Source organism: Liolophura sinensis, chromosome 3, assembly GCF_032854445.1.
Source record: "Liolophura sinensis isolate JHLJ2023 chromosome 3, CUHK_Ljap_v2, whole genome shotgun sequence".
Taxonomy (NCBI): Eukaryota; Metazoa; Mollusca; class Polyplacophora; order Chitonida; family Chitonidae; genus Liolophura; species Liolophura sinensis.
This window is the reverse complement of record NC_088297.1, coordinates 13,324,814-13,341,299: the sequence shown is the minus strand read 5'-3', so window position 1 is coordinate 13,341,299 and position 16,486 is coordinate 13,324,814. Positions and strand designations below refer to the sequence as shown.

General features: G+C 40.1%; 3 protein-coding genes across 4 annotated transcripts; 2 read left to right on the top strand and 1 right to left on the bottom strand.

The window, feature by feature from the left end:
• Positions 1-816: 816 nt before the first annotated feature.
• Positions 817-4,193, top strand: LOC135463831 (uncharacterized). Its single transcript, XM_064741277.1, has 4 exons — positions 817-1,178; positions 1,836-1,966; positions 2,306-2,379; positions 3,739-4,193. Exons 1-4 carry the CDS (start codon positions 981-983, stop codon positions 3,915-3,917), a joined length of 582 nt encoding a protein of 193 aa, XP_064597347.1. The 5' UTR covers positions 817-980; the 3' UTR covers positions 3,918-4,193.
• On the bottom strand, positions 1,992-9,467 carry LOC135463829 (uncharacterized). Of its 2 annotated transcripts, XM_064741274.1 has the most exons (3): positions 5,493-9,467; positions 3,731-3,785; positions 1,992-3,206 (listed from the first exon to the last, which is right to left on the bottom strand). In XM_064741274.1, exons 2-3 carry the CDS (start codon positions 3,731-3,733, stop codon positions 2,391-2,393), a joined length of 819 nt encoding a protein of 272 aa, XP_064597344.1. In that variant the 5' UTR covers positions 3,734-3,785; positions 5,493-9,467; the 3' UTR covers positions 1,992-2,390. The 2 variants fall into 2 exon arrangements, with proteins under 2 accessions (XP_064597344.1, XP_064597345.1); XM_064741275.1 differs by lacking the exons at positions 3,731-3,785; positions 5,493-9,467 and having other exon boundaries at positions 1,992-3,719.
• A 1,533-nt stretch (positions 9,468-11,000) lies between these two features.
• On the top strand, positions 11,001-13,276 carry LOC135463380 (tumor necrosis factor ligand superfamily member 15-like). The gene is made up of 4 exons (XM_064740639.1): positions 11,001-11,033; positions 11,913-11,955; positions 12,137-12,211; positions 12,867-13,276. The coding sequence occupies exons 1-4, from the start codon at positions 11,001-11,003 to the stop codon at positions 13,274-13,276; spliced, it is 561 nt and encodes a 186-aa protein (XP_064596709.1).
• The last annotated feature ends 3,210 nt before the right edge of the window (positions 13,277-16,486 follow it).

The window sequence follows — 16,486 nt, the reverse complement described above, 5'->3', positions numbered from 1 at the left end:
TCAGAGAAAGCTTGACATAAAGGAACTTGACGGTAACTTTTAATATTTGTGAGTGAAATGGAAAGCTGCTCCTGTTACACTCCTCCCCACTCTCCCAAAACACACCCACGATCACTGGCCCAGAGCTCCGCGCTTCTTGGAACCTGTTGGGTCAAGGTACCAGTGGAATGGTTGAAAGATTTCACTACGTCGGTCACAATTCGAACTCGGGTTTCTGCAGCTGATGTCCAGCGCTCTACCAACTGAGCTAACGGGCAATTCCTGCTAACTACTGCTAGTATAAGCACTGGAAAGCTGCTCCAGTTACACATATACACTGCCGAGGAACCCAGTTGTCAATGAAACATATGTTTGTTTACACAGCCACTCAGAACAACACCCGGTGACCTAAAGCCCTGACTAATGCACCTTACCTACAAGATTTGTAAGTTACCGTGCCAACATACATGTACGTAAACATGTGTTGATTATATTATTCATTTGATTCGTGTTTTACGTTGCAAACAAGTATTGAAAGCCAAAATTGAAACTGAAGTTAAAGTATAGTTGTGAAGGGCAGCGATTGCAGGAATATGCTCTGTGCGTTGTACATGAATTATAACTGAGTTAAATTGTAATTATATAATTATAATTAAATCATAATTTAACTCAGCGACCCCACGGTGTTTTGCAATTACACTGTCTTGTAATACTGCACCCACTGATAAAATTGGGGGATGGACAGGAGTTACCAGATAACGCCCCCTAGTGGCAAAATGGGGAACTAAACTATTACACCGATCCATTCGCGATATGATTGACGGGCGATAAGCCAATCAAATTGCACAACACGTTCACCCTTTAGCTCCGCCCACAGGTTGGACAAAACTCCGACATGGCTGATACAGTACTGCGTGACGCGTGAAACTGGTGGCAGAAGTCTAAGTAAACTCAGCCTCAAGACATCCTATATACTGTCTGAATGTTTGCCTCTTGTGAAAATGGTGAAGCATTGTTCATATGGGACTTGCAAATCTGATAGCAGGTACCCGGAAAAGTTAGGAGGAGCTAAATTTATTCCTTTCCCGAAGCCAAAGTCTGACCTGCAAAAATGCCTGCGCTGGATAGCTTTGTGTTGCCGTCCACATTCCCATCTCAACGTGGAAAAAATAACTAAGCATATATATATTTGTTCAAAGGTAAGTGAATCTATTTTGATGTATGTAATGGTTGTCGAAGCTTGGTAACTTTCTGTGAGGCTCCATCGCCGCTTATCTGTCAGATATTCATAAGGCGGTGGTGTTGTTGTACATGTAAAAGGCCTGTGCATGTGCGTTTGCGAATATTCCTTGTAACAAAGTTGTGTCCGAAATTTAGACTCTTTTGTTAATGTTCCACTGTCCACACGTCCCTAAGTGCAATATTTTTTTATTTTTATTTTATTTTATTTTATGGGGTATAGGAGAGGGGAGGGATTGCGTTAACATGTTAAGTCTGTCATTATTGATTAGCATGTCCGCTTCTGGGCTGGGAGATCCAGGGTCAAACCTGGGTCTAGTCAGACCAGAAACTCTAACAGTGGGAGCTGTTGTGGGGTTAGAGCAGCGACTGGTCGGCCCGGTGTCAGCATAATGTGACTGGGTGAGGGGGCTTGCTGGGTGTCTTTTTAGGCAAGTTCTCTTGCTGAGGTACAGCTGTAGCACCTTAAAAGAGCGGAGGAAATCCATCCTGCAACAAGGAGACACCGTCTGTATATGGCTGAAATACTGTTCATTAGGTTGTTAAACCCAAGCACTCGCTCACTTTTAATGAAATCTCACGAATACCAACTCATATGTGTCTTTATTTACTTGCAGCATTTCATATCTCTCAGTGGACCTAATGAAGAATATCCTGATCCAAATGATGCTTTAAGTGGGGAATTTAGAAAATCACGCCGCCATGTATCATATGCCCAGAACAACACATTATCTGTTTCCAGCAATAGGTAACATTAATATTTTATTATAAGCAATCACAGTAGGTTGATATGAACAATATTTATCATTATGTAAACAATAACCAAGAGTATTTCATTAGTGTGTTATTAACTCTGAATATTCACACAGTTAAGTGTCCAGCTAAAATTTATTGAGGCTTATAGGAACTTTGGCACAGTTTACTTAATCTGGATACACAACACCACTTGCCATTAGTAGCAAGTTAATTTATAAATCTGGTCACATAAATGAATACAGAAATAATGATTGTAATAAATTATAAATCTGGACAAGTTAATCAAGACATGTGTTACAGTAAATAGTGACTGTGTTTGCTTAATTCCCAGTGATATTACAGACTCATCACCACCAGAAGGTTCTTCTCACAGTTGTGATTCTGCAAGCCAGACTGAAGAACAGAGTAAGTATGTCCTATTCACTTCCACTAGGAGAATGTAATGATATACTCTTCGGGCCATACTGAGAGTAAAACCTCAACAACTTCTTGTACATATCTGTCCTGAAATTTAAATTGGGCAGTATTTGTTCTTCAAACATGTCTTTCTTTGTATACACCAGAAATAAGCAAAAAGGAGCTCCAGTTACCAACAGTTGCCCTTGCACCTGAAAATAGTAGTCATGATTCTGGTTTAAGGTATGACTTGTTCCCAGTTTCACTAGACAGAAATTTGGAACTGTATTTGCAGCTTCTGAAATCGTCAAATCTCTGGCTGAGTAAGGACATTTTATTTCAAGTATTCCCGTCTGGCCATTGATACAAATTTTACCATCAGGTGTTGCAGCTAAAAACGAGAATTGTGGATTGACAACCAGCCCGCAGTCATGAATGTGAATGTTTGTATTTTTGGCCAAGTATACTTGCTTGGCAACAGATTCATTGGCCCTACCATACGATGTTGCTGGAGATGTAAAGGTATTAACTTCTCCAAATAAACTGTTAATGAATTTTTCATTGATATCCTTTTTCCTTTTACAAATTTTTGCAAACTGTGAAGCTGTCAGACCATTTCGTCTTTCCTCAAACCACATAGCGCTGTCTGCTTGGTCCCGTGTTGACATCTCAATTTTTTCAGCCTCTTCTTGAGTTGTGCCAAATATTGCGTTGATAAGGCTGCACATCTGATTGTTAATGGCTGGCTGCATTTCATTGTTGGGTTGGGGAAATACAGTTCTTCCACAAGTTGTCGTCTTTGGTGCAAGATTTGGTACATCTCTGTAATGTGAAAGCTGAAATATGAAATGTATAGGTTTAATATCACAAGGAATGAAAGTGCAGGAAACACTGAAAGGAGAGTAAATATTTCAGACAGTATTCCCCATTTGCAGAATAAGGAGTTATTTGCCCTTAGTAACATCTGTTCTAATGGGGAATATTCACAGTCCACTGGAGACCTCTATCTCACGGACTGACAAAAACAAAATCCCATGAATACCTATCTGGCTTTCTTAGTCAATGAAACAGAGGTCTCCACTGTACTGAGAGTGACACCTTTACTTCCCTTGTAGTGGGTGAATACTCCCTATTTCATATTGTAAAGCCAGACAGTTGAAAGATGGTATGCTTAGTATGTGGTCACTGTGGGACACGACAGAAGGCAGATACCGGGTCTAAAGGAAAGATAACTCCATACTCTGGAAACGGGGAATATCCATCTCATTCCAAACTGAGTTTCGTTGTTGTGAGAAATTTTCCAGTAGCTATTTAATTGCATTACTGCCCAGTCAGTTAATCAATCCTGTTCACTATTTACCATTTCAGTCTATTCTGAGTTGGATGTGTTCTCCATGGTTGCAAGAATCAGGCAGCTGGAAGAGGAAAACAATAAATTGATCAGAGACTTTGCCAAGAGGGAACTTCTAAATATTAATAAGTGCGATAAACAGTGTCAGACTGAGGAATTTAAACAGAGAGGTTACCCTAACAGCAGCTCCTACTGAATTGACAAAGGGTTTAACCTGGTTCTCTCAGCCAATTAGTGATGCTCTACAGGCCAATAAACTGGGCTGCACAGGCTGGTCACTGATGAGAGGAAGGATTTTACACTGCTGTTCACACTGCAGTTAATAATTACCTAAGTGTTGGTATAGAACAACACACTGGCCTTTTTCGGCGAGGTGTTGGCCTTGGTTTAGCGAAAACTATTGCAGCTACGGGCTCGGCATTGATCTTTGGGCCCCGCGGTTTGTGCCACTGTTGAGGCAAACTGGTACAAGCCAGCTGTGAAGGGATATCTTTCAGTCCCAAACGTTTATAGTGGCCAACTGTGTAGACGACGCTAACAGCATGAGAACATAGCCCAGTTATTCTGTAAAAATGAAAAAGAAGATACCGGTACCATAACACTAGTGTGAGTTAAGTTATGGGCTCAACAGCATTTTTTCGTAGTATGCAAATATACAACGTAAGTGAACCATCGCTGGACAGTCTTAACCTCAGAATTAGAAGTACAAGCTAGGTCTCTATTAGTTTCTATGGTACAGATTTTATTTTATAACGTATACAACAAAATTGAAGGCGCCAACGCGCTTTGGATGACAAACTATAAGTCTAAATCCAAGGCTAACGTCGAAACAACAACGACAACAGTTAAAATACCTGCCGCGGCATGTTAAACTTAAATCTACATTTATGAACATTACAAGATATTTATAATTATACACCAATTCAATACATAAACAGGAAAAGCACACATACCCAGCTTTACATGAACAATGGCTGTCCGTGATTCTTCTCTCCTGGGTATGAATAGTCATGTCAATTCGATGAGGTTGCTCGCTTTTCCTCACAGAACGATAGCATTTAGCACTGATATCGACAATATTTTTACTGGAACTGTTCACTTTGAGCGCATGAACGTAACCATTAACGAAAAAATTATACCCCCTCTCTTTGGCACGCTTGGTTAAATCGTTGGCATCGCCAAAATAATCGGTAGAAATTTCCTGAGGCAGCAAGTTGAAATTTGAACCGGCCGCCATGTTTACATTTTATGTCCGACCTTGGGCGTTGCTATGGCGTCGGCAAGGGAGGCGTGGCCTACGCGGCGGAAATGGATCGGTGTATTGCTGCACCAGAAAAATCAGCATTTAGGTCCATTTACCTCTCTGTTACTTATGACGTACTGGTCACTGCCAGGATCCCGGGTGCTCGAAACAATATATGAATCCTGATCCCCAGTCGGAATTTCAAGGTTTAAAATTCACACGTTTAAAGGCGAACCAAATGCGATTAAATGATTTTTTTCATGCTATAAGGTACATGCATTAATAAAAATATGTTATTATTAAACTATAAATGCTCGGTACCACACCAGTACTGCACACAGGTACCTAATCTACATGTATAGCTGTACGTATGTGTAAATAATATACACGTGGTTGTTGTTTCACCATTTTCTACTTCGCTGTGAATTTGGGCTTTGTATTGTGCCATTTGATTGGTCGAATGACGCCCTGCCATGCTTTGTTTGTAAGATCTGATTGAGTCCAACAAGCTCTTCTAAGCCCACTCACGTGCGTGGCAAAGCCCAGTTTGCCCACTTCTAGTTCGTCAGTAGTGAGACCAGCAGCATGGTGTAGGTATGGCATCCGCGGAGAAGGCTTTGCCGCGTCGTGTGACACAGACGTTGTCGGCAGATACCGATGTGGAACAGGACCGTGTTGGCAGAAGAACTCCTAGACACAAACCTTCGTACACCAAAAGTGTTCGCTGCATCTTACTGACGTTGGTTTTGATGCTCTTGGCTGGCGTTGTTGGTTTTCTAGTCTTTCAAAGCATTAGAAGGTCCCACGGACCCACGGACTCCTATTCGGCACCTCAAAACCTCATGTGTGTACCGTGTAAGTGTAAGACCTGTTTGTCTGCGGTTGAATCACCTACGAGACTATCTTACGTTGTCGGGTGGACACGTGACTGGCTTTTGGGGGAACAAGTGTTAAATATATGCTGGACAAAGAACGCAAATGCTCTGGTGGGTTTTCACAAGTGCCACAGCCTGAGAATTTATTATTTGAGACAGAGGTAATCAGTATAAGAGTAGGGGTATCTGTAAATATGTTCCTTTCCCTTCCTTCTGAGTTTGGATAGTGTTCCCGCTGAGGGACTCACAAGGAGAAGCAGCCTGGAGGGTAACGTCTGGCAGTCAAGACGGTACAGCACCTGGGTGAAATGAATGAAGACTGGCTGTGATCTTAGCAAAACACGTCTTGACTGCTCGGCTGTCTTGGAGGGAATCAGGAGAGCTACTAGAGCTTTCAAGTATTAATGAGTAAATAATTTAGAACTTAGCTTACAAAGACTTAATAGAAGCGCCATATGGTCATAACAGGTAAGTTAAACAAGTTAAGGTGTTGGACATGATTATTAACCCAATTATATAATAGACATGTTACATGTGTGTCCATATGTGTACACAGTGACCTGTACACATACATGTAGGTCAAGGTAGGTTGAAGTTGAGAGGTCAGCCTGACAGTCAGACCATAATGCATGTAACGTTTAAGCATGACATCTAGAAACCAAGTGACATCATGCTAACAATGATTGCAATATAGTCAATACTATGTTATGTATGACTATTTAACGTTTTCATGTACTGTTAGTCTGCGGATCTTTGTGAAAGCATAACAGGCCCTGTTATATATGTACAGCGCGGACCGGATGGAAAGCACCTTGTTCAATGCTTTGTTTATTTTATTGGCTGTTCATTGGCTGTTAATTCTGTGTTTAAAAATAGTTGAATCCACCTGGAACGTATATAAGCCGTGTTTTCTGTGCAGAGAGGGGAGGTATTTTTGCTGCATCCACTGGGAGCCAGGAGAGTATGCGACGCTCTCGTATCGAGTCCATTATTTTGATATGAGCTGGTGATGCCAGTTTCATTTGGGAGGACAGATTTTTATGCTGGCACCGTTTGTGTACCACAGTTGTACTGATGTCTGGTTTATGTGAATTTCTGCGGAAGTCACGTTTATTGGTGTTCGGATCTTTATTATGATTATACAGTGTTGACTGTGTAGTTTGTTTAACACGCTGACCTCACCTGACCGACAAGGTTGTCAAGGACTCTAAACTGAAGTTTTCAGTTTTGCACAAAGGACGTTCGTTCTGCCACAAGGTGACATTACTCTACGTCTCTGAACGGCTAGTTTGTGAGTTTCTGCGGGAGCTGTGACCGTTCTAAAGTGGATTATACCTCCATGCCTGTATTTACCCTGTGTTGTGCTCTGCGGGTGTGACGTCATTCAAAGGCTTGACTGTTCCAGTTCTGTGTAACCTGTGTACTTGTGGCGATTTTGTTGGAGACAGTATATGATTTCATATAATTGCATGGTAGGTTAGGGGTTAATTTTCTGCCTTGTCCATAACGTAGACACAGGTTTTACCAGTAGAATGTAAATTTTTATGGGTTAGACATATCCTCAAATTAAATTAGAATTTTTGTGGAATATTTTGAAATATGTATATATGTTTTTTGTTTTTTTTTTGTAACATACAGAGACAGGATATTTTGTGGACTCATGAGAGCAAGTTGTTTTTGGCGCCTTAATGTAACTTTTGAAGGACATAGTTTCCGTGGACCTCTGTCCCTTCCAACGTAAGAATATTAACATTTGATGACTTAATTAGAACACCATATTTCACGTATAATACACTGACATGTTGAAGGAGTTTCTCTCCAAGCTTGGTGATCAGATATTGTTTGACTAGGTTGCAAACAACAGTTTTTTTTAGCGACCTTAAGTTTGGCGAAACATCCGCCATTGTTAATATTTTGAAGTGACAAATTCGAGTAGAGTTTCCATTACTTTTGGACATATTTTTGCTGTAACAAACCACGTACGGCATCTTTCCAGTGAAAACAACATTAGTACTCACTGACTGTGGCATGATTTTGGCATAAAACGTCCTTTGTACCAAGTTTAAGACACTAAATCATTTTTTTTTGTGGTTGTTGTTGTTGCTTCGCCGCGCACGATCGTCGTTCACGGGGAACTGCCGCTAGACGAGGTTGTCTACTTTACGACATCCTTTAGTGTTAAACTCATATTGAAGAGTTTCAAAAGGGGCATTAACTTGTATTTGCGAAAGTAAATAGTTTCACTCCACAGGCTCATCTTCTTTCTACCTGCAAGTTATTGTTCATCTTTCCATTATTAAGAAAAGAAAGAAAAATGTGCCATGACATTAGATACGCATGTACATGTATAGTATTTCTATACACAGATGTTGTTACTTTGGTATTAGCCAATCAGTGCTCTGAGTACCAGCCTTGGTACTCATGAATATTTATGAGCGGAGACTATAAATACCGGGCAAATTCCCACTTTTTAGTCCCAGATGATCTCGGACCACCGTCGTGTTAACATCTAAATTTCCACCTAGTTAGCTTTCTAAGGCAGGTATTTTACATGTATATAAGCAGTGTGAAGTGGTAGCTAGATAAGTTGTCAGCACTGCAGTGGGATTTCAGCTTTAGAGCATACCTAGAGACAGTGGGACTGCTAGTTCCAAATTGTGACACAAGTGTTCCCAGGCTGTGGGACTGACTTTCCCAGGCTGTGAGACTGATATTCCCAACCATGATTGAGACAGTATATCTCAATAGTTTGTCACTGGGATTTTCTGGACCAAAATTTTATAATTCCCAAGTATGAGCTGAAACATTTATACTGGGAGAATTTGTGCATAAGTGCCCCTGAGCAATAGTGGGACTGGGATTCCCAGTTTCGGCACAGTGAGACGCCGAGTCCCAGAATTTGGAACTTGTTTTCCCAAGTTATTACTGGACCAATTCTGGAACTGTTACTCCCAGAGAAGACCTGAAAGTATTATTTACGGATAATGTCCCCACACATGGCGGACATATTGTCTATATGACACCAGTAGGACATACCACTATCACAGCAGTACTAGGTTTAATACCTTTCTGAGATATCCCTAACACAGTTATCTGAACCATCTGAAGTACAGATGTTGTGCTTGTACACAGTACTGGCACTTTTACCTATATATATATATCAACATACTCCTGTCACTCTATTTTAATAAAACTGTTGCTGCTGTTTGTTGAACCTTAAAAATCGGACTTTTCTTGGTTATTCGAAGTTCAGAGCTAACTAGTGGTTTTCCCAAACATACTACTGAATGACACGGACTGACCGAGCTGACATTCAAAAGAATCCATAGTAGCGAACGTCTCCAGCAGTATACAGATATTGTTCCAGAGTTCGACACTGGGTGATTCACGCTACCAATATTGTGCTTTCCCCTGTAGTAAATGGTGTGATTTGGAACTGGGATATCTGTATCGTTAAGAAGATATATATATATAAAAACAAATCGCTACATACTGTTTTCGCGTTCGCTAACCTAGCGAAGTACCTGACTGTGACTTGTGTCAATTGTGTGTTTATCCCATGGTCTTTACGTTGGATCTCCTGGAATACGTTCCTTGGGATGCAAAGGTGAACTGGAAACTTTTAAAGAACGGTAATACTGATGTGTATGTTTTTTATGTTGTTGTTGTTGAACTGTCTGTAAAACTGTACGTCTCATTTTATATATAAAACATTGTTTACATTGTAATATTGAGTCACTGAGTCTGTTTTCTGTTGCTGTTTTCAATACCGTAACAACTAGAGAGGCCAAGGGTCACAGGGTTACCGGTATCCTGTTTAAGAGAGGCATCTGAACATAATGTCGAGTACGTTGCCAGGCTAATAAGGGGCCAGGCTCGCATTAGAAATTTAGATGACTCAGTGTAGCCACATGATGGGTACAAATGCATTTTATGATGCCAGGTTATATCTCATATATAACAAGACATACTGGTCTATGCCAGCTGACCCTCACCTCCAACCAAAACATAACATTCGTAAATTACTCTTTCGATCATTTAACATACAGGTTACAAATCAATAGTGTAGGCTAATGTATGCAATAATAATCTGAGTGGTACATTTTTATGGGCTGTATACATATTGTACAACCCAGAACGGTTACCGCATGAGGAACAATGATACGGGTCACGCAGGGTATTTTGATAATATCTATAAACTAAATACAATATTACCATGCGAGAGCCTATATGCATATTAACTGTATATACAAAGTTAATATCTATATATATGTATTTATCAACAAAAATAACAAATGCTTACTGACTGGCCATAGAGAATATGTACACTGGACTCAAAATGTCAAAGCATGATAAATTCCAGTATATGTGCATCTGCAGTGATATGTAATTTCTGAGGATTGTGTTGTGTTAGGACAACCACTGAGGCATAACTAAATACAAAGACTCAGAACAGTTACAAGTGGTTGCTGTTGTACTGAGTTTTCGTTTGGCCTGTGTACTGCTGGTGCAACCATCTTGATTAGCCTCTATCAAGAGGCTGGGCTGATAGGATGAGATTAACCAGCAGGGGTCATCAGGGGCAATAGATGCCAAGGAGAAATTAATCCCTTCCAGATGTGCTGCCACCTTGCTTACATACACTGCGGTAATACACATGTCTGTAGCTACTGGAAGCTGGTATGGTCAGCTCAAACAAAGGAATTAAGCTTGACCATGTGTTAACCAGTGTAAAAGGAACTATCTGTGTTGTGTTGCTTCAGCAAAGGAAATAGCCAAGTTCCTTATACTTCGGTAAGTAAATAGTTAGAGAGTGAGGTAATTTGTCTACGTTGACTTTATTAATTATCTCGGCGCCGTTAAATAAGTGAGCCTTTTATTGGAAAACCGTATGACCCTAATCAAATAGTAAACAAATACATTTTAGAGCGACTTGGTGTCGACTACACAAAGGCAGTTGTAAAGTTAAAGTTACAATGTGATTTAATCACCCCTCGTACGACGTCTTATGACACCCGTCAAATTTTGAACAGCTGGGACCAAAAGCTGCTTACTGAACATTACTGAAGATTTAAGCCAGGATTTGAAATATGACTTTAGAGCCTATTTTTTAATCTTTCGTCATGCCACCTCTCCAGTGTTATCTTTATACAAATTCACTATGACTCAGGAGCCTCTCACCAGTGCGGTGGCTGTGAGTTCAAGTCCAGCTCATGCTGGCTTCCTCTCCGACGGTACGTAGAAAGGCCTTGCAACAACCTCTGGATGGTTGTGGGTTTTCCCCGGGTTCTGCCCGGTTTCTTCCCACCATAATGCTGGCCGCCGTCGTATATGTGAAATATTGCTAAGTACGGCGTAAAAAAACAATCAAATAAATATATCTTTGTACAAATGCGCCAAATTTGAATTCCCAGTACCAAAAACTAAGCAATTTCCAGTACCGAACGACTAAAAATAAGAGTCATAAAAAAATCTTTGTGGAATCGACCCTTGGAGTTTGATCATCAGGGTTCCCCCCATGTCATTTCAATACTATAAATACTAACAACTACTTAATTCCTTATCATAGAAATTGTATGCCCACGCTTTCCCACTCTGATGACAATGCCGTTTAACCGTGTTGCTATGGATACGTTGGAGAGGGAGGGGGGCCTGATTAGTTAAACCCTAATTTGCAGAAATCTATTAAAGGGCGTGTTAAGTCCCTGAACCATTTACCGATCGCATTTTCAGATACACGGTTATACCATATATATAATAATTTCGTGATTATTTATGCATGTAATGATATTATACCGTAATACTTCCTGAAAAACCTTATAACATAATAATTATGTCGATCACAACTTCTGTTTATTCAGAGAGCGACGTTTTATGACAGGTACTAATATCGATATCATGTATAATGCATATATTTGTTTTTGTTATCCAACTCAACTTGTAAATGTCATTGAAAAAAGTTGTGAACATAATGGTCTTTAATTGTTCTTTGTTCCATGATAACAGCCTTCTTTTTATCTGTATTTTTTTTGTTTTGTTTTTTTTTTGTTTTGTTTTTTATTTTATTTTATAGTTTTCCAGCAAAGCAGCTCAGGATCTTGAACAAGAAAAGAACGGTAAGTTTGGTTTCATGTGATTTCTAAATAACAGGATTTGTGCTAACAGTTTGTTTTATCGAAATGCTATGCCGTGGGTGGAATGACTGTGTTTTATGTATCTTTACCTTTACTCGGAAATAACGGTCTGAAATTCGGGTTTCTTACATTTCATTTCATGATATTTTTTATGTTATTCCAGACAGACCAAAGTGCAATCAAAGTGTTTCCAGCAGGTCGTCAGCTTTTCTGTTTCTGGACTACCCAAAAACAGGAGGTAAAAAACTACTTTCACGTCGGAATAAACCAATTCATAGCTGAACAATGGTCTCTTGTTTACTAAGAAGAATCTACCGCACATCAGCTTGTAACTGATAGTAACCCCTGATGTAAAGCCGTAGCCATACGTCTTTGGGTTTTTAGCCGTAATCCGTACTCAGTGAGTAATTCAAGACCAGTGACGTCTAATGTGTTGCAGTTATCATCTCTGCATACTTATTTTAGATAATTTTGCTTAAGTCATGGTTCTGTGGGGCGTGTAATTTGCTACTATTTCTGTATTTAACAGCTAACATAAAACCCTAACTGAGGTAAACGGACAAGAGGCCGGATTTCACCGCTATCGTCTGACCAGTTGCCTCCTATCACACTGTGGTCGCTGATCTTGTTTTACCCTTTATGCTGTAGTTTTTTTTTTTATCTTGTATAGAGGTTTTAAATTTTGCCTTTGTCAATAAAAACTCCAGAATCTGAATTTCCTAAGACTAAACGGCGTGGAATTCTCTATCCGTGAACGGCCTATCAGATCTTTATTAGATCAGCTGTCTTGAACTAAATCTTCACTGGAGTATAATATGACATTGAGGCATATTGCAGTGATTTCAGATTTGGATTTCAAATCCATTTGACTGCTAACTTTTTGTATGTTACAGAAATGGGTGATGCAATGCATTGGTGCACACAGACACCATTTTCCGAAGGCACTGGTCATTTGTCTGACTCTCTCCAGTACAACAGAAAATACGGTGGACTGATCGCCCCAGAGAACGGCGTGTACAAGGTATACAGTCAGGTGACATTTCGCCAGTTACCCAGGGCATCCGGTCCCACCCTCTACATACACTGTCTGTTCCGTGTGCGCGCGCACCATGAAGAGGGAAAAGTCGTCATCTGTTCGAAGACCACTAAGATGAACGTCACCGACGCCAGAATCCTCCAGCCGTCGTATTTCCAGGCGGAGATCAACGTCAACAGCGGTGATACGCTGTTTGTGAACGTGTCTGACATCTCATCTGTGTTCTCGTCCTATGAAGACAGCTTCTTCGGCTTGTCAAAACAGTAAGCGCCTTCACAATGTTCAGAGTCTTTTCCTCCTCGATGCTGACGATCTCTTGGTTCCTTTCAACGTTGTAGTTACATGTAGTTCGATCCAGTCACTGTCCTGTCTTCAGTAGGTCATCCAATGAGATGATCACACTGGCTATCTTTCCTATTATTCGTCAAGTGATGATGAGACTTTAAGTTAGCCATGTACACTTAGGACGAGCACTCTGATTCGTCGCAGCAGTTCCACACGGCTCGCGTGGGTTTGATGTTATCAGTTGTTTGAAGTCGTTCTGTCGTATCAGCTGTGTTCAATCCGGAATTGGGCAGGGAAATTGTAGCTTCTCAATCCTCCAGCAATATTGCATAGAAATCTATACCTAACATGTTGGAAAAATCTTCGAACTGATCGCCAGTGCGAGAATGTTCCCAGTTTTCTGTATGTTGAAGGCTGAAACGCCACCTATATGTACTTGAGTACACACTGCTCACATGTTCTTGGGTACACAAGGACGTTTCACGCATTTCTAAACATGCACCAGTTTTCAAAAAGAATTGGGCGTTTTTAAAAGAGAGTTCTCAGACTTGAGCATGTTATATAAACAATAACATGAATATGTATAGTAAATAAAAGTGGTTACACAAAAGAAGATGACTCAGAAGCCACTTTTCCGTGACGTGCACCGAACCATATCAGTTGCTGTAAGGTTTTTGAAAGGACGCCATCATCCACAAAATATTTAACTTGCAGCTAATAACATGAAAACTTAAAACTGAATTTAATTTAGTTACACGTGTAGGAAGCACAAGCAGAAAGACACATGGTTTTCTCCTAAAATATTTTTCTTAAAAAATTGGAGATTAATAGACTCATTTTTATGTGAAAAACACTAAATTGGCCTATACACTGAATTCTCCAAAACACACTGAAGCGTGTACATACCTGGAGCGGTTGGTGGATTTCGGTGTCGTGAATATCTACATGAACATCTCTTTTAGTGGGCAAAGTATTGTTTTGTTTTCACTTCATATATAAAATTGCTATACCTACACGTGCCTGTAGTTGATTGTAATTTGTCTACCAGTACACAGTGTACAAGCAGCACGATGAATATACTGACCCTAGCCAGGGGCCAAGCGGAATTAGACACAATCATGAAGCAGAGCGCCAGAGATTCTGGACATTCTGTCCATATTTACTTACAAGAGAATTATACTCATTGTAAAACTTAAGAAACTCGGAATGAACGCGTTTGATGGAATAACCTTGACACACTAGTTTTTGCAGCAATAAATTGCGATGTTGATTAAAATCGTAGACAACAACGGGTAGCCTCACATGGAGTTAAACACATTACAAGGGTTTTACAACGCACGGTTTGCTTGCTCCAGAGAGGAACTAGACCAGAATTCCTCAGACAGTTTCAGAGTTCGTTGTGTCCTGAGGAAGATTTTAATTCTTTTTTCTTGTAATTTCAGGTTACCCGTAAAGAATAACCTGAAATATACAGATTTCGCTGACCCCCCATAGGGTTTTGGTGTAAATCTGTCGAACAGAGGCTCTGGTAGATGCAGATATCCCAAATATGCTGGCCGATGTCGTATAAGTAAAATATTCTAGAGTATGGTGCAAAACACCAATCAAATAAATAAACAAATAAATAAATCAATAAATTAATTATGGCAGTGAGTGGAACCGCCTCCATCCCTAATACTGGTGATACTGAAGGCTGGACATACACAATTGGAGCTGATGATAATCTCTTTATGAACAAAGTGTGAACCATCTTTGGTGCTATGCTTTATTTTTTTTTTACCATTTCATTTATCTGCACTCAAGAATGTTTCATTTTACGACGGTGCCCAGCATGATGGTGTGAGACAACCGGGCAGTGCCCTTGGCTTTGTAAGTGGAAATCTAATTATAAGGGCTAGCTGGTTCCTGGCTCTGTTTTTTATATTAAAGCTGTGTTTATAGGAATAGTTACAATGAAAGCGTAACTAAGATAATTTTGCTTGCTTTTTCTTGCTTTATAGCAGAGTGTGTGTGTGTAATACAAATATGGACGCGTTCCAATGTTTAAACAAGAGGTGTTGAGAACTGCTGCACTGAATTTGAATCATAGGATTTTACATCCGACGTTCCTAGGAACTACTGGTAGCGTTAACTTCCATCTTCGGTTAAAATTATATATATCTTAAAGAGATTTGGATATTGTTTTTCCGTTCGATAGCCTCAAAATATCAGTCTGTTAATTTTAACAGAAAGTGTGTTGTCTGAGTGATACTAAAACATACTCTGTCAATATAACATAATATTCTGTCATATTCAACATAATGTCCCGTTAGTCTAATAGGATCTTTATGTTGAATTAATAGAATATGTGTGTTGTATTTAACAAAACAATCTGCTGCAATAGCAGAATACCGCGGAAGTGATGTCAGAAAACACAATCGCTTTGCCTCAAGCTTTGTTTCTAATTATACTTTATACACAGGCATTCTCTTTATACGAAATTATGAAGCTATGTCTAAACAAGCCCACGTGCGTTGCGGAGGCTTCAAAGGTTAAACTTGTCTAGTGGTGGCAGTGATGTAAAGCAAGGGTAGAGAGCGGGGATGATCTATGTGGAGTATGACATATGTTACAGTTGTGTTTGAAAATTTGCATGTAAAAAAAAATGTAATTCTGTGCACATTATGGTGTAAAGTGTTTATTCGCCGCCAACCGGCCATTTTTGAGCAGGTATGAACCATACTGTTGAAAAAGAAGAAGACACAAGGTGTCAGGTAGTAATGAGGCTGCGAGTAAAGATAGACACCCCTTCCAGCTGCTGGCATAGGAAGGTCCATATTTTGACGGTCAAATTATGTCATGGCTGCTTTCTCTGGTTTCTCTGGTCTGGTGGGTTTACCCCCACCATAATGCTGGTTGCCATCGTATAAGTGAAATATTCTTGAGTATGGCGTAATTAATCAATCGAGTAAATAAGTAAATCAAAGGTTGTTCAAGGAAGGCACGGAATGCTTCTGGCTCAGTTACAGCACTAAACGTTAACTTTAACGCTAATGGAACATTAACAGGATCTGAGATCTCCCGCGACGAGACTTTCCGCTGCATGGTAACGGTTTTAGGCTGTGAGTTCAAGTCCAGCTTATGCTGGCTTTCTCTCCTGTCGTAGATCGGAAGGTCTTGCAGCAACCTTACATTATTGTGGCCTATACCCAC

Bases quoted from the DNA above. Each gene is read 5' to 3' on its own strand.
- LOC135463831 (XM_064741277.1), top strand. From the start codon at position 981: ATGGTGAAGCATTGTTCATATGGGACTTGCAAATCTGATAGCAGGTAC. The intron at 1,967-2,305 runs GTAACATTAATA...CTTAATTCCCAG, and splicing joins TTATCTGTTTCCAGCAATAG to TGATATTACAGACTCATCAC. The intron at 2,380-3,738 runs GTAAGTATGTCC...TTACCATTTCAG, and splicing joins AAGCCAGACTGAAGAACAGA to TCTATTCTGAGTTGGATGTG.
- LOC135463380 (XM_064740639.1), top strand. From the start codon at position 11,001: ATGACTCAGGAGCCTCTCACCAGTGCGGTGGCT. The intron at 11,956-12,136 runs GTAAGTTTGGTT...ATGTTATTCCAG, and splicing joins TCTTGAACAAGAAAAGAACG to ACAGACCAAAGTGCAATCAA. The intron at 12,212-12,866 runs GTAAAAAACTAC...TGTATGTTACAG, and splicing joins GGACTACCCAAAAACAGGAG to AAATGGGTGATGCAATGCAT.